General features: G+C 44.1%; 2 protein-coding genes across 3 annotated transcripts in view; both read right to left on the reverse strand.

Moving 5' to 3' along the window:
* LOC306932822 (uncharacterized protein) overlaps positions 1–8,496 on the reverse strand; it is a 42,643-nt gene extending 34,147 nt beyond the window's left edge. The window contains exons 1-6 of one of the 2 annotated variants that reach the window (XM_079514760.1): positions 8,430–8,496; positions 6,273–6,795; positions 4,483–4,547; positions 3,976–4,054; positions 1,723–1,941; positions 1,023–1,165 (exon numbers count right to left, since the gene is read on the reverse strand). In XM_079514760.1, coding sequence (XP_079370886.1) covers positions 1,023–1,165; positions 1,723–1,941; positions 3,976–4,054; positions 4,483–4,547; positions 6,273–6,447 — 681 coding nt within the window. In that variant the 5' untranslated portion in view covers positions 6,448–6,795; positions 8,430–8,496. The remainder of the gene's footprint in view (positions 1–1,022; positions 1,166–1,722; positions 1,942–3,975; positions 4,055–4,482; positions 4,548–6,272; positions 6,796–8,429) is intronic. The other variant, XM_079514761.1, reaches the window with a different exon arrangement.
* An 18-nt stretch (positions 8,497–8,514) lies between these two features.
* Positions 8,515–25,507, reverse strand: part of brip1 (BRCA1 interacting helicase 1) — a 63,528-nt gene continuing 46,535 nt past the window's right edge. Inside the window, 5 exon segments of the mRNA XM_079514759.1 lie at positions 8,515–9,148; positions 9,150–9,901; positions 12,201–12,668; positions 14,052–14,134; positions 14,939–15,051. Coding sequence (XP_079370885.1) covers positions 9,089–9,148; positions 9,150–9,901; positions 12,201–12,668; positions 14,052–14,134; positions 14,939–15,051 — 1,476 coding nt within the window. The 3' untranslated portion in view covers positions 8,515–9,088.

The raw sequence follows: 25,507 nt of genomic DNA on the forward strand, positions 1-25,507 counted from the left end.
CCCATGGATCATTGGACGACCTGCTCTACCTCCTGAGCCACAGTCGGTGCTTTTATCCAAAGTGTTTTAGGCAGATTGTGCATTACATTGACCCATTCAGACACACATTCATACACCATCCATGCAAGGCACCAACCTGCACATCAGGAACGATTATTCAGAGCCTTGGACAAGGACACTTGGACACCAACTCTGGGGAGCCCTGGATCGAACCGGGAACCTCACGGTTTTGGACACCAACTCTGGGGGAGCCCTGGATCCAACTGGGAACCTCACGGTTTTGGACACAAACTCTGGGGGAGCCCTGGATCCAACTGGGAACCTCACGGTTTTGGACACCAACTCTGGGGGAGCCCTGGATCGAACCGGGAACCTCACGGTTTTCCCATCTGTCCGTTCTTCCGGCCCCCTTACCCCTGAGCCACTGCCACCAAAGGTCGACCTTTGGTTGTTTTTAAATGTGCTTTATAAATAAAATTGACTTGACTTGACTTAATTACGTCCACCAGGCCGGACGGCCAAAGGCCCCTGACTGCTGTACCGATCGGTGTGAAACATTGCACACACACACTCCCAGTAGGCCAAGGAAGAGCCTCCGCCCTCCACCCCAATTATTTTCAAATCTGCGTCATGATGGTGCTGTAATTGCCCATGCTTCACATTTTGAAAAAAATAAAATTGTCCATGACACATCTCCCAATTCTTCCTGACAAGATTTTCATCCTTTTTGCATTTTCCTCAACACACAATTTATGCAAGTAATACTACATATTTTGTCTAACTGACTCCAAAATTTGCCAGCGTGTATGTACTGTAGTAGGCCTTGTGTACTGTAGTTTCTGACACACACACACACACACACACACACACACACACACACACACACACACACACACACACACACACACACACACACACACACACACACACACACACACACACACACACACACACACACACACACACACACACACACACACACACACACACACACACACACACTTATTGGCTCTCAGACACACCTGGTCTGACGATGGCTTTCGAGGGTAGTGGACCTGAGCTGCGATGAAGGAAGCAGAGCGTGTTGGTCCTTGAGCCCTACAGCCCTTGCACTGCAGAAACCTGGTGACACAGCCTTCCTCAGGGCTCCAGATGGCATTATATGCTGCACGAACGAGAATGATTGGGGGAAAGAAAAGACTTCCAATATATTCTTAGAAATGAAAGCAAACCCTGTATTATAACATAGCCTACTACTAACGAACTAAGAATGAATTACATGTTACTCTACTGTATGTGAATATTGTTTTTGAGTGGTGTAAACCACTCCTACGACTGGCTTTGTTAGTTTACGTGTCTGTCTGTCTGTCTGTCTGTCTGTTCGTACCAAAAAATGAGCATGGTTGCTACGGTCACCCAGTTCACCCGGGTGTGATTTCATTACGTCAGACATTACGTCAGACCACAGTTGATCAGTCTATAAGACCTTACACCACTCAGTTCACACGGGTGTGATTTTTTCTACTACTGATACAGGATACAGGAATTGAAGTACATTTCAAACAAGAACAAATAAACTGACTTCTGCTCCAAGTGAAATGTGAATGTTTTCAAATGTAGCTAACAACAGATGAAAATAACTACATCTCATCATTTATGTGGCAAGACTAGAAACAAGAAACAAAGTACAGCATATCTCATCACAAGCCCCGTTGAACCCACCAGTTACGTTGGTGTTATCACTGTAGGGCTGCAAAGCCCGTCTAATGGCCTGCCCAGCCGAAGCACTCTGGACCAGCAGCAGCACCGATGAGTTGTGAGGCACCGAGTGTTGACGTGGTGCACACTGGCAGTAATCTGTAGTGGGTGCTACATGCCAACGTGTGTTGTTGCTCAGAGGAGCTAAATGTTCCATTTCACTCGCAGTGCTTAGCAAGGCCCCTGTGAAGTGAAATCACAAAGTCAGTCAACCGTAACCTTTATTAACGGAACATAATGGGCAATTTTGTTACATTTTTGTAATTTTTGAGGGGCACCAGCCCCTCACACCTTCTGTCCACACACGTCTCATATTTGCCACTGACAATGAAAGGAGAAATTAAGTCAAATGTCTGCCAAATATGACTTGTGGCAACACATTAAATGCCATTGAAATCATAGTCATATGTAGACAAATCGGCTAACCAATCACATAAATTCAGTTGTTCCTGAGATGATGTATGATGATGTATAATGATAAGAGCGCCCCTCACTTCACACGGATGTGATTTTTATTTTTCAGTCAATACAACAAACACACTTGTGTGAAGTGAGGGGGGGGGGGGGGGGGGCTTTTTTGGAGGGGCATGCAGAAAAGACAAACATGAAAAAACATCGATTCCACTGTCAAGCATTTCAACCTGACATGGTGTATCCTTAGGCTTCCTGGCTTGTTTACATCATAAACAATAAAAACATTAACTGCTGGGCGAGCGCTGGCGCTTTGGCATGGGGGGTCAGATCAACATAATGGAATGAATTCTGTACTGGCCATTTATGGAACTTGTGTCTTGAGTGTACAGGGTTTGATGCGGTCAGACCAACATATGGAAACCTTATACATAGGGTTTAAGGTTTGAGGTCAGATGTAGAGTTGCTGGCCAGCTCCATATAGACACCTTCTAGACAGCTCCTGACCTTCTGTAGGAGTCACAAAAATACACATTTCAGAACCACTGATAAAAACTACTGGCCAAAATACAGGGACCAACAGTGTTCAACACTTCATTGACTGAACAGTGTCTAACCCAGGGTGGGAAATGGGAACCCCTTTTGGTGTTTTTAAGCATTATGTTATACTTTAGCGATTGAAAAATAGCAGATCTAGAAGCTCATAGCGCGGCACTCAGTGCTGCGCTATGAGCTTGTAGATCTGCTATTTTTGAAAAATCGTAAAAATGCAGCACAAATCTTTGAATATATATTCTTTCAGAGCGAACGTTTTTAACTCAAATCTTTGCTTCTGAGGGGTTCCTGGAATGACACATTTTCAGATGGGGGTCGGTGACCAATTACATATCATTTTTGGGGTCCTTGACATGAAATATTGAGCACCACTGATACAGAAACATGTCAAGATTTAGAAGACTTTTTTTTTTCTCGACGTCAGGCCTAAATGGGCTAATAAGGGGCAGGGTGAGTAGTTGTGTATATCCTTCATACGTCTAGAACATCCACCACAATATTCGCCATGTTCTAGGGCTGGTAAATAAATATCCTAAATTGTTCCTCGAATACAGGCATGCATGAAGCGAGTGGCAAAGTGGTTTAGCGTAGTTTAATGTAATTTTGACCTGAGATCAGATTCTATAAATGTCTTCTACATCCTGACAGTTTTCTGAAAAAGCTGTTTCTATGTCAGTGGTTCTTCGATTTTTCAAAAATAGCAGACCTACAAGCTCGTGGCGCGCCACTCGGTGGCGCGCTACGAGCTTGAAGATTAACATAATGCACCAAAAGGGGTTCCTGCCCCAAAATGGGTTAATGTCATTTCATGCAATCAGACTTTTCTGTTTGGAAGTATGGGCTGTCAAAGCGAGGAAGTAGTTTTTTTGCCACTCAGTAGCATTCCCGCATAACTTCCAGGTATGATGATGTGACGCGCATACTCTCTATATGCGGAAGAAATGTATATTTGATTCTAAAAATGTATATTCAAATTAAAAAAATATAGGGGACAATACAAAAATGTATCAAGTTATAAAAACAAATAAATATATTTTTATTAGATCCGAGCAGTACGTGCGCTGTCCCTCATCCTGTATCCTGTTTTTACAATTTTCATTTTCTATGGGAAAAATATAATATATACAAATTAGATATTTCGGGCCAATTATTTAAGACCAATATCCAAATTCCAATGTTCACAATATAGCTGTAGCAGCCTGATTTAACTTGAGCAGAGAACATCGCATCTTAAGATTGATTTGAAGTTACCTTTCACCAGTGGAAGTAGCTCTAGGGAACACACAGCACAGTACAATCCCACAGCACATGGTTGCTGTGTTTTCAGCTGCTGTAAATTAAGTAAAAAGGTGTACCACAAGCTTTCTATCTGACTAGAATAGATACAACACAAGTAATCTGAACAAAAGGTTCATCTGAGAAACGCTTACATTGCACTAAACATTCCACAACCAAAAAAGTCAAAGTCCCGGATATATAACAAATATTGAAGTACAAGTATTAACCCATTTTGGTGTTTTAAACATGTTATAATTTAGCTATTGAAAAATAGCAGATCTACAAGCTCATAGCGCGCCACCGAGTGGCGCGCTACGAGCTTGTAGGTCTGCTATTTTTGAAAAATCGTAAAAATGTGGCGCGAATCTTTGAATATATATTCTTTCAAAGTGAATGTTTTTAACTCGGGTCTAAATGGGTTAATAATATTAAAGTACAAGTATTAATAATATTAAAGTATCACATTCTGTGACATCACACCTTTGATTTCGGAGTGGCCTGAACTCTCCTGCTCTTCTGCTTGCAGGACCGCTGTATTTTTATGCCTTGATAAAAAAAACACACACACACAAAAACCACATGTATAATTAATTGCTTCACTTATTTGCATGAGCCTTTGCTTAATGTGCAAAAAGCCAGGTGGCAGTAGTTATGCTAGCACAAAACAAACATTCTAGCATACATTTAAAGGAGCATTCAGTGATTTGGAAAACCACCCAGTCCGCCCCGGTAACAAAATGTGCACATGCACGCTCTACAGTGGGGGGAAGTGCAACAGGCCAACAGCATGTGCACCAAGGCCCGCCCCCAGTCGATCATGATTGGAGGAAGGCCCCTCTCATCCTGATTGGATGAAGGCTTTGCCACCCGCCACCAAAACTGAAACTAGGGTTGTTTGACCCCAGGGGCTCACTGGGGACAGGGAGGAACTCCTTATATGGTCAGCACACTCTATAGTAGGGAGGATTATCCAGAAAAAAAGAAAAAATAACTGATATTTGAATTAAGTAAAATCACTGAATATACCTTTAATACTTTCATTTCGTTTTAACCTTCGAAAATGTGTCAAGTCCCAAGGGCCTTTTAATGTCCTTTAGCATAGGGCGTGCATCTTTTGGCTCATCAAAATACATACCATTTCATGTATAATTAATAGTGCACTGATGATTGGCCACAGCCTGAAATGTCTGCACTCTTGTCAACCGCATAACAAATGATCTTCTTGGTTGATCTTTTGAGTGAAAACCTTTCAAGTGTTTTTAGACCGAGTATCCTGGTTACTCAGTGGAGGCGTAGAGGGCAGCAAAGTCAAGACGGTTCATGTTAAATACAAAATCTAATTACGCACGCACGCACGCACGCGCGCACGCACACGCACACGCACACACACACACACACACACACACACACACACACACACACACACACACACACACACACACGACTCCGGGCAGCGCACCCCCCACCTCCCAGTTCTTATGCCCCTTTTTCCATACGGTTGTCAATGTCGTTTTTTGCTTTTTCTGTTTTTATCCTCGTAGCAGTTTTTGTATTGACCTATTTACAAATGTCAATGAAGCTCGTTTGTTAAATGTAGGCTATATACAATTGTACAATCCTATGCGGTAGGCTATATTAAAGCTGCTATAAAATAGAATGACCTTTTTTATATTTATTTTGTGGTATTCAGACAGCCAGCAATGAGTAAAAGGCTCCCAAAAAAATGTAGTCTCTGTGCCACAATCTGCATTCAAAGATGTTTCTAGAAGCTTTGTCATTGGTCGGGAAAAAAAACCCGGTCGCAATGACTAACCAATCAGGAAGTAGACAGGCAAAACGACCAATGACAAAGCTACTAGGAAAATCTTTGAATGTAAATTGCGGCCCCTAGTTGAGTCAGAGACAAAAACATTTTTGGGAGAATTTTACTCAAAAACGTCATTAAACTTTTGACATATTATTGCTTATAGCAGCTTTAATGTCTGTAGTTATGAATGCCTGTAGTTATGTACATAGCCTACTTCATCAGTGGGATTCAGTGTTTTAGCCAAGGCAATGTAATTAAGCATAATAATACAATTTGAAAATGTATCAACAAATGGGAGCCAGCGGCTGGCTTTTCCCCATTGCGGTCCTTTTCATAATTCAGTGTTTTTAGCCAAAGCGATGGAGGCCTAATTATTATATTATTTTCATTCCATACCAAAACTGTGTTGCATGCACACACACAGACGCGCACACACAACATTATCATCAGCAAACTGACTTACCGGTACCTGGCGTCTTCATGTCTTGACCTCCAGGACCATCTACTGGTAGAGCAGGCAGATTACACCATGTTTCTCCATCATCTTGAACATCTAATCTACTTTTGAATTTAGGAGGGACAAAGTCAATCTCCACCACGGTAGGACCAACAGGGCTACCGTCAGTCACTTTTTCCATGCCTTTCAATGCACTCTCGCACCCAGAGGAGCTCAGTGAACCCTTCAACCTGGAGCGGTCAGATCACGGTCAGATCACCGAGGCTCTGTTTGAGGCAACGTCGAGTCTCCAAACTCCTGTCCTCATCTTTGACAAATGCCGTTTCATGTGCCAACAATGGAGCTACGGTATTCGGTGCTACGGCTTCTTTAACTTTAGGACCAGTTGTCTTTCTGGCGCTCCTCCTGAGCCTGGACGGAGAGTTGGGATCGGGGCCTGCTTTAGCCTGCCCTTTCGTCCTCTGGCTGCATCTGGTCCGAGCCTTGTGAATTGGATCTCTTCCTGCACCAAGGGCCAGGTCACCATGGCCTGTCGGTTAAACACGTCAACATACTTAATCTGGCCTCTTTTCACAGCAGCTATTTTGATGGGTATAAAGCTCAGCTGAAGGTAACGACTTCGACTTCGGATGTGTTCACTTTTCATACAATAGGCGTAGACTAAACACGCTTCAAAGACGTCAAAGATCATACATGACAAAACATAAGATGGTAACATGAAATAGAAAATGACAAACTCATATATACAGTATAAGAAGAAAAAAAACATAAGAAAATAATGTATTAGAATAAAACCAAGGTACAATAAAAGGTAAACCTAACCCAATTATTTCCATACAACCCTCAACATGGCTGTGAAAAGAGGCAATAACAGCACTATACTGTACTACCATACTACTCAAGATTGCTCAATTTATCTAGAAAAAAAAAGGTGTTAAAGTAAATTGCAGGCTATAGCTAGGACATTACATGTGTAGCATGTTTACATTTACTAGCAATAAAAAAGGAAATTATATAAATTATCCGTCTCTTTATATATATTGACACACACACACACACGCACACACACACTATAAATATAAAATTACTATAAACTGATTGTACTCCGGAGAAAGTCCGAAAAAAACGGTAAATTATGATAATTACATAAAAAGGGGAAAACCACAGACATTAGTCTTTCAGAGTAGACAACCTATTAGGGCGCTTTTAACACACATTTGCTTTGCCTTCTCCGTGCGCATTCCTTCGAGACTGACGTTAACGAGCAGCCATGTGCAATTACATAAGCATGGGTCCCAGTAAAGCAGCTGATGAGCAACGGAAAGGCTTTAATGAAATAGTTTGTCTGCTCTACGCTCCCCTGAGCAAACAACACATAGCTCAAGTTTGTAACAGTAATGAGACAAATCATGTCTAATCACGTTTAATTTGTTCGTATCCCTCCACCTTAACCCATCACATGATGTTGTTTTTAACATGACTACAGCACTTTTGTCCATAAATGAGCAAATTGAGCTTTTTTTTTTCTCCGTCCAAACTGGGAAGGAAGGATATGAAACCTTTACTCAGGTGAGGACATTTCACAATAGAAGCTTAGTTATAAAGAACGGGACTGTTACCCCATTTTGGGCGGGAACCCCTTTTGGTGTTCGCATTATGTTATGCTTTAGCTATTGAAAAATAGCAGATCTACAAGCTCATAGCGCGCCACCGAGTGGCGCACTATGTAGGTCTGCTATTAGGTCTTAGGTATTAGGTAGGTCTGCTATTTTTGAAAAATCGAAGAACCACTGACATAGAAACATAGCTTTTTCAGAAAACTGTCAGGATGTAGAAGACATTTTTAGAATCTGATCTCAGGTCAAAATGGGTTAATAGTAGAGTAGTTGACATTTCAACCATTTTGTTACATCCCTTACTGAGGTTGAATGGACCTAGAAAACTCAGTCCATACATTTGGAGATCATACACACTAAAGACAAAGATTATTTATAATGGATTTACAACAACAGTCACAGACTGCACTAATATTCTCCGCAATTCGCCATCACTTTTGTCAATTAGTTTCCCACCCACATGTACGGCGAGGATGTCACTATAGCTGGTCAATAATATATTTCCACAATTTATTTTATATCATCTACAGTAGATTCTGCAACCCACCATTCTCAGCATCCCAGCGTGTTGTTGCAAGAAGAGACTCCTGGACCATGTTTAGGAGAAGGCCTGAATCATTCAAGAAAATAGATAGGAGCAGCTTCTTTGTCAGAAACATTAGACAATATTTTATTTAACCCAGAATAAACAAATGCGGTTACACAAAATAAAATAAACTACACAAAATAAAATAAAATGAACTGCTAAACATACAGACATACACACAAACAAACGTGCACAACATTTTCATTTTTTTACATCACAACATTAACATGTTTGGAAGGCTGTGATTTCAATGTAAAAATAAAGATCTCTTATTTAGGTTAAATCAGGCATGTCTACACAGCACCCTCACTCTCAATTGAATACATCATTAAAACCAAAAAGGCAGACGTTTTCCTGGGGGAAAAGGTGGATTTATTCTTGCATTTTAATGACTTGATTTATTTTTGTCCTTTTAAAAAAGAACAGCACATTAAAATCAACACCGCAATTTAACCAACGTTTCATTATTTGTGGCTTTTCCTTATTAAGCGACTCAACTGCCTTAATGGCCTTGATAATGCTGGAGCTGTCACAGCAGATAAGTGGGAGTTGATCTGAGATGTGAGCTAGCTTGACTGGAGGAGAGCCTACCAATACCATGAAAGCCTAGTCGTCCAACGTTATGGTTGTAATCTGTGGGCTAGCTGCTTGAGGAGCCACTGTAAAGTAGTTGGTGAGGAGTTTACCTGATGGAGTTGAGGGAGCTTTCTGTCTGGACCTGGACAGCCTGTGTGTCCTGCTGCCTGTCTGTCTGCCCTTCACTTCCACTTCCCTTCCTTCCTTACTTTTGGTCTCATTCTCCTGTATTTCTGACAGGACTTTGACCTCATCTACCGTCTTTTGCACACTTGGCATGGCAGAGGCTTCCCCTTCTCTTTGTATCTGCTCGGGGTCAGAGCGTTCACCTGGCTGCATCGGGCTGTCAACTTCTAAAACTGTCCTGTGAGGAGACTTGGGCACCTTCAGTGGGCTCTCATCCTCCTCCTCCTCCTCCTCCTCCTCAAAAAGTTCAGGGGTGAAGAAAACCGTCTGGTCTTCCTCGTCTACGTCTCCGCACAACAGAGATGGATCATCTGCAGAGGGTTGTTCTACTTCACGGCTGAGAGAAACTGCAGATACCTCCAGCAGTGGGGCGGCAGCAGGGGGTGCAGTTTTCTGCTCATCTCCAGCACTCCGGTCTGGGACAGACTCCTGTCCCGCTCCCTGTGGGAGGGGGTTGTCCTGGTTCTCTTTACCCTCGCTGGCATTAGAAAGATCAAGCGACTGCCTATGGTCACCAGGCTCCCTCTGCTTGAAGATTGGCTTCATGAAGCGGGTGCTCACGGGGGTGGACGTGAAAAGATGGTGCAGAGGCTTAGAGGTGACCTGAGGGACTTTGGCCTCTGTATTTCCAAAGGGTTGGGATTCTGCAGTGTGCATTATCCTCGGCGAAGCTGTACAAAGAAAACATAATTGTGTGTTCAGCTAGTCTGTTTACAAAAGGATATGACTTCTCAAATTGTACCTGTAGCAAACAATGACGGTGGGGCTCAAGCAGAAGATTCTCATCTTCACAACTGAAGTTAGATTGAGCATGTGCAGAATGGGAAGGTGCGGAAATATAATATAAAGCCGCGAGGTAGACAGATATGCGAATGCATCCTCGCGCTCAATTTAACCTAAACAAAGGTTAGGGGGATCTGATTAAAAGCAACAGTCCAACATCTGCTCATCGGCTCGCTCCAGCCACACTCGGGCACGCGAGAAACCTTACAGTAATGAGGTATGCCCCTCATGTCGGGCCCCAACCCCCCGCCTCACCCCAAACAGAACTACCACCCCATGCATGCACCCCCACAACACAGCCGCATCCACCCCTGCCACCCCCATCCACCACACCCAAGCAAATTGAGCAAATGTCTCGCCCCTCGACATGACCATTACAGATAATAGGTGCTAGCTGAGACGATGTGCAAACACGTCACTTCACCACATTATCTCATCGCTACATCATTCTCATACAGGTCTGATATCCTAGAGCCCCCCCCCCTCCTTCCACCTATTAGAAGGCACACGTTATAGTCACTACACAATGTCCAACATGTGCTCTTGACAGTGAGCAGTCTCAAAAGAAGACTTCAGTATAGGTGGAAGCAGCAAGGCTCCTCTGGCTAAAATATTTGTGGCATTTCATTTATTTATCACAGACTTACCCACAGAGCATCCTGCATTACTATTTTGTGGCTCCCCCCAGGCTCTACTTTTGTTTTTGGTTGGGGGTGAGAGGGGTACTGTAACTGTAACAGCTTCATAACATCCAGTCATGAATAAAACAGAAGGGACGCACATATGGTGGAACTGAAATTATGCAGCACTACTTTTTTAGGAGAATTATGCTCGAGTCAAATCAGAGATTAACCTGGTTAGTTAGTACACACAGCAAAAAGTGTGAATTGAACCTAGAAATTAATAAATAAATACATCTCAAAGATAAACTCTCTGTACACAGAATCCCAAATCCTTAAAGGACCACTTCACCACTTTTCAACTTCTCTTCCTATAATTGGTCCTAACTAATGTTAATAATAAAATGCCACCATTTTTTCCTACTCAGTCTGTGTCTCATAGGAAGGCTGTGGGCAGTTCAGAAACCCGTCCACCAGTGACATCATCGATGGTGAATCCAAGCTAATAGAAACGGCATGCTTTCTTTTCCTGAAAAGTTGCAATGCAAAAGTTGAAGCCATCGTTCTCACGATAATACAAATCTAAATATATTTTAAAACAAATCTTGTTTAAAAAAAAATATGCCTAATGATGATGTCACTGGTGGACGGGTGTCCGAACTGCCCAAAGCCCTCCTATGAGACACAGACCGAGTAGGAAAAAATGGTGGTGTTTTATCATGAACATTAGTGAGGACCAATTATATGAAGAGATGTTGAAAAGTGGTGAAGTGGTCCTTTAACAATTATTTTTTTGAATGGATTTCACTCCTATAATAACGGTATGAAGTGATTCGCTGTAAGATGCTAATTAGAGAATGTCCTGCTGGGAATCTTTTCAAGACTGCCTAACTACAGATTTCATTTACAGTTGATGGTGGACTTATGTAAATTATAAACAATATTTTACAATATTTTACAAGATTTAAAAAAAGCTGCAGGACATTAGTGCTGCCAGAATTGGCCGAAAATAACATTTGAACGAATTTCGAATGATTTTGAATGTCGAATGTAAATGATTTTTAATATGAATATGATGTGAATATTGCAGCCTAATATGCTGCAAAACGTTCTTTCTTTATCTATATGGTCCGGTCCTGTATGGGCCACGGTTGGTACTGAGAAATGTGCTCTCTTGAGTCTTTCAAGATCAAATGAATGATTCATAATTATCTTAATAGCCTAATTTTTTTATGTTTTAGTTTACGTGGCACAGAGTCTCGCCAGGACTCACACAGCAATTGTATTGTTTTAATTTGATAATTTAATAAATTTGATTATTCTTTTATTTTTTTACATTTGAATATTCATTCGAATATGGAATATTCATTGGCAGCACTACAGGACATCCACACCCATTAGCTGAATCTTATTTGTGTGGTAATACAGACAAAAGAGGCAGAAACTACTGTTTAACTTGGGGGGGAAAAAATAAGTGCTGTGCATACGAGTAGCACACACTGCGGCAAAAACCAGAAACTGCCGAAACTCACTGTTAGCCCAAATCTGATTTCTGTGTTCAACTCACCTCCTCTGTCTGGTGGTGTGACTGAAACAACAGAGCTGACGGAGGGGCTTGCGTTCCGATGGCACAACTCAGGGTGTTGTTCCACCGAGGCAGCCGTCTGGGGCCCTGAACCCTGACGAAGAGGAGGGACTGAGCTGGGGCACGGCGGAGACAGCTTCCCCACCATTGCTTGTGGTGACTGGGAACAACAGGCTTGGGACGAGGAGGTGTCGGAGACGCTCTGGCTGCATCCGTGAGCCGTCAGTGCCCCCTGCTGACCCTGGGAGAAGCATCCGTGAGCCGTCAGTGCCCCCTGCTGACCCTGGGAGAAGCATCCGTGAGCCGTCAGTGCCCCCTGCTGACCCTGGGAGAAGCATCCGTGAGCCGTCAGTGCCCCCTGCTGACCCTGGGAGAACACAGCTAAGGACTCCATGGCACCGTTGAAGGTGTCGTGATGCTGGACAAGCTGGCGAACCCACTTGGAGAGACCTGAGATAACAGGGACGACACGCATACAGGACAGACGATGAGGACAGGGACGACACGCATACAGGACAGACGATGAGGACAGGGACGACACGCATACAGGACAGACGATGAGGACAGGGACGACACGCATACAGGACAGACGATGAGGACAGGGACGACACGCATACAGGACAGACGATGAGGACATGTACAGGGACGACACGCATACAGGACAGACGATGAGGACAGGGACAGACAACACGCATACAGGACAGACGATGACAGGGACAGACAACACGCATACAGGACAGACGATGAGGACAGGGACAGACAACACGCATACAGGACAGACGATGAGGACAGGGACAGACAACACGCATACAGGACAGACGATGAGGACAGGGACAACACGCATACAGGACAGACGATGAGGACATGTACAGGGACAACACGCATACAGGACAGACGATGAGGACATGTACAGGGACAACACGCATACAGGACAGACGATGAGGACATGTACAGGGACAACACGCATACAGGACAGACGATGAGGACATGTACAGGGACAACACGCATACAGGACAGACGATGAGGACATGTACAGGGACAACACGCATACAGGACAGACGAGGAGGACATGTACAGGGACAACACGCACACAGGACAGACGATGAGGACATGTACACGTGCTGCTGGCACAGCAATATGAGATTTAATTCAAATCAGATCTCTACATGTACACCAGGGTTGGGCAACTGGCAGCCCGGGGGCCACATGCGGCCCCCACCTTCACTTAATGCGGCCCGCAGGTTAATATCAAAATACTGATATAGTATTGATTTCAGCTGTTACAATTCTAAACGCGCTTTAATTACTTCATGACTAGTATTAAAATGTTATTGTCTTTTTGTGTCCAATGTAGTTATAGTTCAGAAAGTTAACATAACTATAACTAAATGCATCTGAAATTCAATAAAAAGGTTACTTTTCAGGATTCCAATTCAAAAATAGCAAAAAAAAAAATCAGGTTTTCAATTAAAAAATAGCCGATCTACAAAAAATTGCCGATCTACAAGCTCAAAACGCGTCGCATTGCGACGCGTTTTGAGCTTGTAGATCGGCTATTTTTGCTACGACAGTAATATGCACTGTGGCCCTCTGGAGTGAGTGTGGAAATATATTGACCCTCGCCATCGTCAAAGTTGCCCACCCCTGATGTACACCATACACATACACCACTTTCAGGGAAAGGAAACGTACAGACAACATGGCTAAGGCGAGCATTTTCAGCATGGACAACCATTGCCATCTAGTGCCCAAAGCAGAGGGGCTTTTCAGCACAGCAACAGGCAAAAAGAGCAGCCTTCATTCATACAGTATAGTGGAAAGTGTTTCGGTTACCTGTGATGTATCTATTGGGATTGTTCCTAAAACGGTCGTCCACTAGAATCAGAGCCCCCCAGTCGTTCTTGTGACGGATACACCTGGAGAAATTCATTACATAGTTTTATTTTCTTGTACGATTAAGTGAAGAAAGATTGATGGCAGAACACAAAGCCTTTGATGACAAGCCGAATACAGTAAGATGGATTGCCCTGTAGAGTGTGTCCACATGTCTCTCACCTCCCCAGTGCCTGGTTCAGAGCCCTGTAGGCCTGGATCTCGTACCAGCGGTGGCCCGAGAGAAGACCCCGGGTTTTAACACATGTCTCTCACCTCCCCAGTGCCTGGTTCAGAGCCCTGTAGGCCTGGATCTCGTACCAGCGGTGGCCCGAGAGAAGACCCCGGGTTAACCACATGTCTCTCACCTCCCCAGTGCCTGGTTCAGAGCCCTGTACGCCTGGATCTCATACCAGTGTGTCCACATGTCTCACACCTCCCCAGTGCCTGGTTCAGAGCCCTGTACGCCTGGATCTCATACCAGTGTGTCCACATGTCTCACACCTCCCCAGTGCCTGGTTCAGAGCCCTGTACGCCTGGATCTCATACCAGTGTGTCCACATGTCTCTCACCTCCCCAGTGCCTGATTCAGAGCCCTGTACGCCTGGATCTCATACCAGCGGTGGCCCGAGAGAAGACCCCGGGTTAACCACATGTCTCTCACCTCCCCAGTGCCTGGTTCAGAGCCCTGTAGGCCTGGATCTCGTACCAGCGGTGGCCCGAGAGAAGACCCCGGGTTAACCACATGTCTCTCACCTCCCCAGTGCCTGGTTCAGAGCCCTGTAGGCCTGGATCTCATACCAGCGGTGGCCAGAGAGAAGACCCCGGGTTAAACACATGTCTCTCACCTCCCCAGTGCCTGGTTCAGAGCCCTGTACGCCTGGATCTCATACCAGCGGTGGCCCGAGAGAAGACCCCGGGTTTTGCAGTGCTGGTCGTTGTACTTCATCTTCAGCTCCACCTGAAACAACAACAGGCCCCCAAACGTTCAAAGGACTGTATGTATGCGTGGCGGGAAGAAGCAGGAAGCTATTTGGCAAACTATGAACACACAGAGGAAAACAACTGAAATCACAAATACGAAAATGAGACATGATTGAAACCGTGTCCACATGAAAAACATCAAAAGACACACCATGAAAGCCATTTTAAAACATTGAGTTTAAAATCAATGCTGATTTAATCATACTTTCTACTCTTAATCAGCAGACATGTATTAACCGATTTTGACCTGAGATGAGATTCTAAAAATGTCTTCTACATCCTGACAGTTTTCTGTTTCTGTCAGTCGTTCTTCGATTTTTCAAAAATAGCAGACCTACAAGCTCGTAGCGCGCCACTCGGTGGCGCGCTATGAGCTTGTAGATCTGCTATTTTTCAATAGCTAAAGCATAACATAATGCTAACACCAAAAGGGGTTCCCGCCCAAAATGGGTTAATGTAAATATTTGGCCTAAAGGATAAAGTAACATTTCAAAGCAATACATCAATCGGATTTACGTTTTGTTCACAGCAGTGGGTTTTACTTGAGAGAATTAGGACAAAGGCTAACACTCTAAAAAAACATTGAAGCACTAAAATATGCTCTAGAAAATTATAAGCCTAGCTGTGGGGCAGCACCTGGGTGAGGGGTTTCGTGCATGGCTATTATGGAAGATTTCATTTGATTTGATTAATCAGGGCTGTGGAGAAGGAAGGTGAGGGGGCGAGGGATATGAGACAGAGCCACCCCTCAGCACAGGGCCTGAAGTTGTTTGTCCTTTCCTGCCTTTGTAGATGGATGTGTTGTGAAAGGAGAGCAGAGGGGCTAAAGGGAAGCAATGACGGGGACAACAGCAGAGGCGGGAGGGGGTGTAAAGTAGGTGGTCGGGGCCAATGTGAGACAACTTTATACAAAAATATGCCAGGGAAGCATCCATCCATTCGCATCTGTCGGCGTTGATTTTAGCGCTAACCTTTCTTAATTGACAAGTGCAAAGTTCAGCTGGTGTCTGACGGGGCTGGCTTGCGGAGCACGCCTGCGAACGGGGGCACTAATTGCTTTTGACATCTACCGTGCGTTTGCCCTGAGCGCCCAAACAGACACAGCCATGTTGCAGGTACACTACAGACTGTGAGCCCCAACGCCTTCCTCTGACTGTCACAAGAAAGAGACATATAACCCATTTTGACCTGAGATCAGATTCTAAAAATGTCTTCTACATCCTGACAGTTTTCTGAAAAAGCTATGTTTCTATGTCAGTCGTTCTTCGATTTTTCAAAAATAGCAGACCTACAAGCTCATAGCGCGCTATGAGCTTGTAGATCTGCTATTTTTCAACACCAAAAGGGGTTCCCGCCTAAATGTCGCTTCAAAAGTTGGATTGATTGAATTATTTTATTTCACAGTATGTAGACTGGGTACATTTCAAACTAAAGCACAAGTCAATACAAAAAAACGGCTACTGTACATTGTGGACCAAAACATGAAAAGGACCATGACACACCTCAGAAGAATGACTCATCTTCACCTCAGAAGCATTCAAATGGTGATACACAACACCTGACCCTCTCTATGAGCATTCCGTATGGAAGCTGAACAACATTATTCAACGTTTGTTCAACATGGGCTCGTGAAAAGGGTTTGAGATCATGGGCCTGCTTGCTTGGGTCAAAAATATCACAGTCTAACACAATATAACTGCAGCAGAGGCTTTCTGTTTGGAGACAAATTGTATATCCATGTCATGGAAACACTCACTAAGAATGACTCATATTCACCTCAGAAGCATTCAAATGGTGGTACACAACACCTGACCCTCGCTATGAGCATTCCGTATGGAAGCTGAACAACATTATTCAACGTTTGTTCAACTTAAGGCCATGGGCTTCGTGAAAAGGGTTTGAGATCATGAGAGCCTGCTTGGGTCAAAAATATCACAGTCTAACACAATATAACTGCAGCAGAGGCTTTCTGTTTGGAGACAAATTGTATATCCATGTCATGGAAACACTCACGCTGGCTGGCGGCTGCGTGGTGACATGTTTGCCAGTCTATGAGACACCAGAGCGGTTATAGAATCCACTTCCCAGACAGGCGCGCCGACGGGAAGGCCAGTAGCCCCGGGACGCTAGTGTCATCTAAATCCAATCAGAGTCCATTTCAGCATCCGACCTGCCGCATCCCCGGCCTGTACCATGTCAACGGCTCAATCTGACATGACAGGCTGCATATGTGAAAAAGCTAATTCTGGCTGCCAGCAAATCTCCTAAATGTGCAAGAAAGCACAAGCTAGAAGGGATTAGTCAAAATGTCAGGATATCACTCACTTGCTATATGGCCTTGTCCTCCACAGGTACCTGTTCATCCCTAAATTCATTATTTGACCATTAGGCACGATTTGTAGCTAAGCACATCTTTTTTAACTACATTTGAGACTGTGTGTGTGTGTGTGTGTGTGTGTGTGTGTGTGTGTGTGTGTGTGGCACGAGCCAGTGTGTTTGCCTCTGGTTGTCCAACATCTTTTGCATGTCACTGAGATTGCTGAGCACCTCATCTGCTGTTCGTGACTGAGCTCCTCCTCCTCAGACAGCGTGATCACGGGTGCATGTTTGTGCACGCACGCACGCACGCACACACACACGCAAAGGTGATAGACAACATTTTATATGATGCTGGTACGTTGTTGGTATGCTGTTATTTATTGAATCCTGGCATCAAAGGGCTAGTGCTGTTCCGATACCGTACTTGCAATTTGCAAAGCTTTTGATATGGTTGAAGAGCACAGCACCATATAAACCAATACCAATAAAGCTGGTACACCGTTAATCATGTAATCATATACTACGGGCTGCTATATCCGTTTTATTCCAAAAGCTTCCTCAACATTCCAGGCCTTTTCACACGCTCCCCAAACTCAGAGATAAAACAGTCTGGTAGTCGTCTTTAACCCATTTTGGGTGGGAACCCCTTTTGGTGTTAGCATTATGTTATGCTTTAGCTATTGAAAAATAGCAGATCTACAAGCTCATAGCGCGCCACCGAGTGGCGCACTACGAGCTTGTAGGTCTGCTATTTTTTTTAAATCGTGAAAATGCGGCGCAAATCTTTGAATCTATATTCTTTCAGATCGAACGTTTTTAACTCAAATCTTTGCTTCTGGGGGCGTCCCTCCCTGGAACGACATATTTTCAGATGGGGGTCGGCGAACAATTACATATAATTTTTGGGGTTCTTGACATGAAATATTGAGAACCACTGATATAGAAACATGAGGTTTTTCAGAAAAAAATACATTTTAAAAATACATTTTGTAAATTTCGACGTCAGGCCTAAAAGGGTTAACCGAGTATCACAGCCGAGAGACAAACACGGCATGGGTGTCTTAAAAGGTCTGTGGAGACCCTTCATTATTCTGAGAGACAGATGCCTTATCAGCTGTAAGTGTCTTTTTATTGCTTGTAAAACGCAGTGATTGTTTCTCTCACTCACGCAGGACTTGGCCATCCACCGTTAAACACGCCATTGGAAAAGAAAAAAAACTTTTACATGAATAATACCAGCTTAAGCGGCACTCTGCAGAGGACTCTTCAAGTTCAGCACTTTGATCTTTGGGTCGCAATAATACAACCGGGCCAGTAAAATGCTACGCTGTGTGCTCGAGTTGAGAGAGTTCAGGTTCTCTGGGAATGTGGGCCGAGCAGGCATCTAGAAAAGTGGCGCCTTAACCCATTTAGACCTTTTTTAATGAAAAAACTGTTTCCATGTCAATGGTTCTCAAACGTATTCATGTCAAGGACCCCCAAAAATATAGGTAAATGGCCGCCGACCTCCATCTGAAAATATGTTGTTCCAGGGACCCCCACAGGAGCAAAGATTTACGTATATTATATTCTGAAAGAATATATTCAAAGATTTGTGCCACATTTTCACGATTTTTCAAAAATAGAAGACCTACAAGCTCATAGCGTGCCACTCGGTGGCGCGCTATGAGCTTGTAGATCTGCTATTTTTCAATAGCTAAAGTATAACATAATGCTTAGTTAAAACACCAAAAGGGGTTCCCGTCTAGAATGGGTTAAGCAGGGAAAAAGACTGCGTCAGTTTAAGTCTGGACCTTATGTGAAGAATTGTGGGCATAGTCAGTGGTACTGTAGTGTGTGAATGTATATGAAGTACTGGATATTAAAAGGTTCATCTATTTTTTTGTACTGTGCTGAAGTACAGTAGCATTTTAAATTACATGGTTGAGCTAGATTTGAAGGAAAAATAAAAAAAGATTATGAATGCAGGTGCATGCAGTATAGAGCAATACTTAACACTAATTTTGAAATTGAACATATAAACTTATTGTGCTTTCATTTGTTCTGCGGATGTGTGTTATTTGTAAGGGTTTTTCTGTACTGTTGTGTCAGAGTGACTGATATTTGGGGCGCATTAACCGGGTGTTAGCATTATGTTATGCTTTAGCTATTGAAAAATAGCAGATCTACAAGTTCATAGCGCGCCACCGAGTGGCGCGCTATGAACTTGTAGGTCTGCTATTTTTGAAAAGTCGTTAAAATGTGGCGCAAATCATTGAATATATATTTCAGAGCGAACATTTTTAACTAAAATATTGGCTTCTGGGGGGTCCCTGGAACTACATATTTTGAGATGGGGGTCCGTGGCCCAATAGAGATAATTCTGGGGGTCCTTTTTCAGAAAAATGTTTTGATTTAGAAGCCTTTTTTTATCGACCTCAGTCCAAAATGGGTTAACTGTGCGCTTTCCCTCGTGCCTCTTGAGACATGAACCGCATGTTTCCGTTCTCTATGTACAGTAGGTAACCAGGAGTTCATTTGGATGTGTATGCTAAGCCTTGAGTGGCTTTCTCCATTCCTTTACATAGGACAATGATCAAGTTGAATGGTTAGAAATAAGCTTAATTAAAACACAAGGTAAAGATGCACTTCCACAATGTTGGTACTTTTTCCATTCAAGTCGACATTTCTCCTCTAGGCCAGGGGTTCTCAACCAGTGGGTCGCAACCCCTCGGGGGGGTGGGGGTCGCCAAATTATTTTGGGGGGGGGGGTCCCCAAATTATTAATTTTGAATGGCTGGATAAACTGAATGGCTGGAAAATGGAAATGAAGAGTTGCCATATAGTACACATTATATCTGGTTTCAGTATTGATTTATGGTGTATTGTCTCTATTATTAAGGTTATTGTAGCAGTCAATTTATATTGGAGGTCGGGAGGGGGTGGGCGGGGGTCCCGAGACATTACCAAAGCATTTCCGGGGGTCCACGGCCAAAAACGTTGAGAACCCCTGCTCTAGGCCACCGACGTGGTTAGAATGTGCGAGCATGTCTGGAGAGCGGGGGACTGTCCATTAGTCTGCCACGTCCCAATAGTCCAGAAAATGTCAGGTTAACCTCACACTAAATCGTTAGTGTGCGGTTCGGGGTAGGTTTATTGCGTGCGTGCCGTCTGACCACTGTGACCAACGGTTCTTCAGAACAATGGGCCGTTAGATTTACAGTGTCACATTGCACTTACAGTAAACCCATTTAGACCTGAGGACGATTAAAAAAAGTATTCTAAATCTTGCCAATTTTCTGAAAAACCTACTGTATTTTTCTACAGTATGTCAGTGGTGCTCAATCTTTTTCATGTCAAGGACCCCCAGAATTATCTGCATTTGGCCACGGACCCCCCATCTCAAAATATGTTGTTCCAGGGACCCCCCAGAAGCAAAGATTTGAGTTACGTTCACTGTGAAAGAATATACTGTATATTCAAAGATTTGCACACATTTTCATGATTTTTCAAAAAATAGCAGATCTACAAGCTCGCTGGGCTATGAGCTTGTAGATCTGCTATTTTTCAACAGCTAAAGTATAACATAATGTTTAAAACACCAAAAGGGGTTTCTGTCCAGAATGGGTTAAGGTCTACTATGTGTACTTTTTGTATGTTGTAAGGTTCTCTGCTACACAGGCGAATAGGAACAGACTGGACTTCTTACATATCAAGACCATGTCCCCCCCCACCCACCAGTCGCTCAAAACAATATACGTGTGGTGCCCAGTGTGAATGCACCTCAATGTACAAATGAAACAAATTAAGCCGAGGTTCCCAACCACTGGTACACGGACCGGTGCCGGTACTCTTGCCATCGGTACGCGAGAAGGGACCAGCCATGAATCTATGACGTCACCAGGATTTTAGCGGTGGAAGTTATAAATGAAATGTTATGAACTGTCAGCCGGTCCGTGGGAATAGAGAGGTTGGGAACCCCTGGTCCAGACAGCACACATGGGCAACAGACAGACCAGGGGACAGAACCGGCCCACGGTCCATCTCAGTCCATGTCAAAGGAGAACAAAATGACCTCCCCAACATTATAAAAGGTGGCATTATGCGAATGGATTTGAGGCAAATAACGTGACTCGATTCCACTTAACCCATTTTGGGCGGGAACCCCTTTTGGTGTTTTAAGCATTATGTTATGCTTTAGCTGTTGAGAAATAGCAGACTTACAAGCTCATAGTGCGGCACTAGGTGCCACGCTATGAGCTTATAAGTCTGCTATTTTTGAGAGATTGCGAAAATGTGGCGCAAATCTTTGAATGTATATTCTTTCAGAGCGAACGTTTTGAACTAAAATCTTTGCTTCTGGGGGGGGGGGGGGGGTCCCAGGAACTACATATTTTCAGATGGGGGTCGGCGGCCAAATACAGATCATTCTGGGGGTCAGTGACATGAAATTGTTTGAGAACCACTGACGTAGAAACATAGGTTTTTCAGAAAACTGATTTAGAAGACATTTGTTGAATCGTCCTCAGGTCTAAATGGGTTCATGGTAATTAATATTAACCATTTGAGTACATAACTGATTCAGGTAATGGTATAGATTAAATATTTTGATTTGTGAAACAGTCTGAGTCCATACTGTACACAACAATACAAAGTGTTTCAGTGACCTTCAGTGGTCACTGAAGACAACTGGTTCGGTTTAAATCTTTGCATGGCACTTTAGAAGCATATATTTTTAACATAGAATTATTATAGCACCATTTATACAAAATTTACGAATGTTATTCGTAAAGGGATATTTCATTTTCAAACATATTTGGAGTCATTTCAACGTACACTCAAGGCTTTTGTGAGCACCTCAGACAGTTTTGTTAAGTTGCTCAATTCAGTATAATATATTTGACATTAATTTGATCCCCATTGTAACTACAAACTATTTTAACTCGGTGGCACGCTATGAGCTTGTAGATCTGCTGTTTTTCAATAGCTAAAGTATAACATAATGCTTAAAACACCAAAAGGGTTATATTGCCCATATATGGACATAAGTGTCAGAGCAGCGGTTCTGGACAAACGGATCTCCATTTATGCCTATATCTCCGTATAGGACTTCAGATATCAACCTTTTGTTGACATCTGGGGCGTATGTAAGCAATACAGCATACAGGCAATTCTGCACAAACTGATCTCCATATACAGTATATGGAGTATCCTGTATTCCTACCAGTATCCTTATTCAAACTGATCTCCATATACAGTATATGGAGTATCCTGTATTCCTACCAGTATCCTTATTCAAACTGATCTCCATATACAGTATATGGAGTATCCTGTATGCCTACCAGACCAGTATCCTTATTCAAACTGATCTCCATATACAGTATATGGAGTATCCTGTATGCCTACCAGACCAGTATCCTTATTCAAACTGATCTCCATATACAGTATATGGAGTATCCTGTATGCCTACCAGTATATGGAGTATCCTGTATGCCTACCAGTATATGGAGTATCCTGTATGCCTACCAGTATATGGAGTATCCTGTATGCCTACCAGTATCCTTATTCAAACTGATCTCCATATACAGTATATGGAGTATCCTGCATGCCTACCAGTATATGGAGTATCCTCCTGTATGCCTACCAGTATCCTTATTCAAACTGATCTCCATATACAGTATATGGAGTATCCTGCATGCCTACCAGTATATGGAGTATCCTCCTGTATGCCTACCAGTATCCTTATTCAAACTGATCTCCATATACAGTATATGGAGTATCCTCCTGTATGCCTACCAGTATCCTGTATGCCTACCAGTATCCTGTATGCCTACCAGTATCCTTATTCAAACTGATCTCCATATACAGTATATGGAGTATCCTCCTGTATGCCTGCTACCAGTATCCTTATTCAAACTGATCTCCATATACAGTATATGGAGTATCCTGTATGCCTACCAGTATCCTGATCTCCATATACAGTATATGGAGTATCCTGTATGCCTACCAGTATCCTGATCTCCATATACAGTATGTGGAGTATCCTGTATTCCTACCAGTGTCCTTATTCAAATTGGTCAATGGGAGGGCCACCACGTCCCCATGGCAACATAACCAAACCATAAACAAAACCGTGGCCATGTCACTATGGCAACGCAGCTGCGCCATCAGGCCCAAACAAATCAGTCAGCTCAATATATGGACACCAAAGGGGGGGGAAACACCGATAACATCAGTGATCTCCATTTATAGGCATAAAGCCGCTTCAGACCGGCCGCTCGAGAATTTCATCTATGGTGGCGGGATTGGAGTCACGACATTAGCAAATATGGGAAAGTGGGGGGGGGCTAGGGCTAGGGGCTCCAGGGCGTTCAGCATTGGGATGTCTGAGTGTGGGCTTTCATCTTGGCCCGTTTTCCTTTTGATTTTCTTCTTATTTTTATCCCTCAATTTTGCAACCCGTTTTTTCTTTTCACCCAGTGTCAATTATCTAATGTAATCCTGGGCGCGACATACTAATTCCTACACGGGTTGTGTAGGGGCAGCGGTGGCTCAGGGGTAGAGTGGCTGGATGGTAACCGCAAGGTTGCCAGTTTGAACCTGGGCTCCCCCAGAGTTAGTGTCGAAGTGTCCTTGAGCAAGACACTGAACCCCTAATTGGTCCTGATGTGCTGGTTGGTGCCTTGCATGGTTTCCACCGGCATCAGTGTGTGTGAATGCGTGTGTGAATGGGTGAATGTAAACGGATAAAGGCGCTATATAAATGCCCCATTTACCATTTTGTGTTTATAACCACACCCCCGGGCAAGTTAAGTTTACTGAGGTTAAGGTTAGGGTTAGGTTGGCCAATCAAATGGCCAATCACAGCGCGTCCTTGCACAACCCGTGTAGGCTTTGGTATGACGTGGGCGCTACACTTCCTCCGCCAACCTGGGGGGACAGCGGACTGACCTCATGCTTCCTTGTATGCATGAGGAGTCCAAGCTGCTTCTTCTTCTTCTTGGCCCTTTTCTGACTGCTGCTGAGGCCTGGGCTGAGGTCGTGGAGGGCAAGCACGTGTCTGGCACGGCACCTTGGGCAGTTCACCCTCAGATCACAATCCCTTGCTGTGTGGTCTCGTCCACATTGCCAGCAGCGGTGTCCGTCCCTGATCCAGCTTCTCTTTTGGTCTGTGGTTAGTATTTTGAAGTTGCCGCAGCTGTTGAGAGTGTGTTTATTACCGTCACAAAATGGACAGTACGTCATTTCATTCACGAGATCCCCGGGGGTTTGGGATCGCGACCCGTCAGCTTGTACCTGGAGCTCAACCCCCAGCCATTCAGCGAGGTTCAATAAAGTTGGTATGCAGATGTCAGAAAGGTCCCTGGGATTTGGATGGACAAAGACGGGAATGATGGGTGCCAGTTCCCTGTAAGTCGACTCCTCTTGACCCCCATGTGGGCCGGGCTGGTTTCCGGCGTGATGGTGTACCGGGGAGCGAGAGCGCTGTTTATCTGACGTACGGTTAGACTCATGGGAGACATCGTGTACGGAGGAATGGGATTGATGTCCCTTCGATGTACAGTTATGATCAGAGGAACCCGAATGCTCTGATGGGTCCCGACGTAGTTTTGTGCATCTGGGTAGGTTGGAGCTACTACACCTCTGTGAGCAGCTGGAGTCCCCAGAGCACTGGGACTGTGATGAGTCTCTACGTCTCTGTGGTGGACGTCTGGACTCATTGGATCCAGCATGTCTCAGTGAACAGCGGGAGTCACCGGAGCACGGGGACTGTGATGAGTCTCTACGTCTCTGCGGTGGACGTCTGGACTCATTGGATCCAGCATGTCTCAGTGAACAGCGGGAGTCACCGGAGCACGGGGACTGTGATGAGTCTCTACGTCTCTGCGGTGGACGTCTGGACTCATTGGATCCAGCATGTCTCAGTGAACAGCGGGAGTCACCGGAGCACGGGGACTGTGATGAGTCTCTACGTCTCTGCGGTGGACGTCTGGACTCATTGGAGACGGTATGTCTCAGTGAACAGCGGGAGTCACCGGAGCACGGGGACTGTGACTCACTAAATCGCCGTGGGAGTCTGGACTCATTGGATTCGTGGGAGGCAGTATGTCTCAGTGGATGGGGGGAGACACTCG

The sequence above is a fragment of the Electrona antarctica genome (genome assembly GCF_951216825.1).
Source record: "Electrona antarctica genome assembly, chromosome: 11".
Taxonomy (NCBI): Eukaryota; Metazoa; Chordata; class Actinopteri; order Myctophiformes; family Myctophidae; genus Electrona; species Electrona antarctica.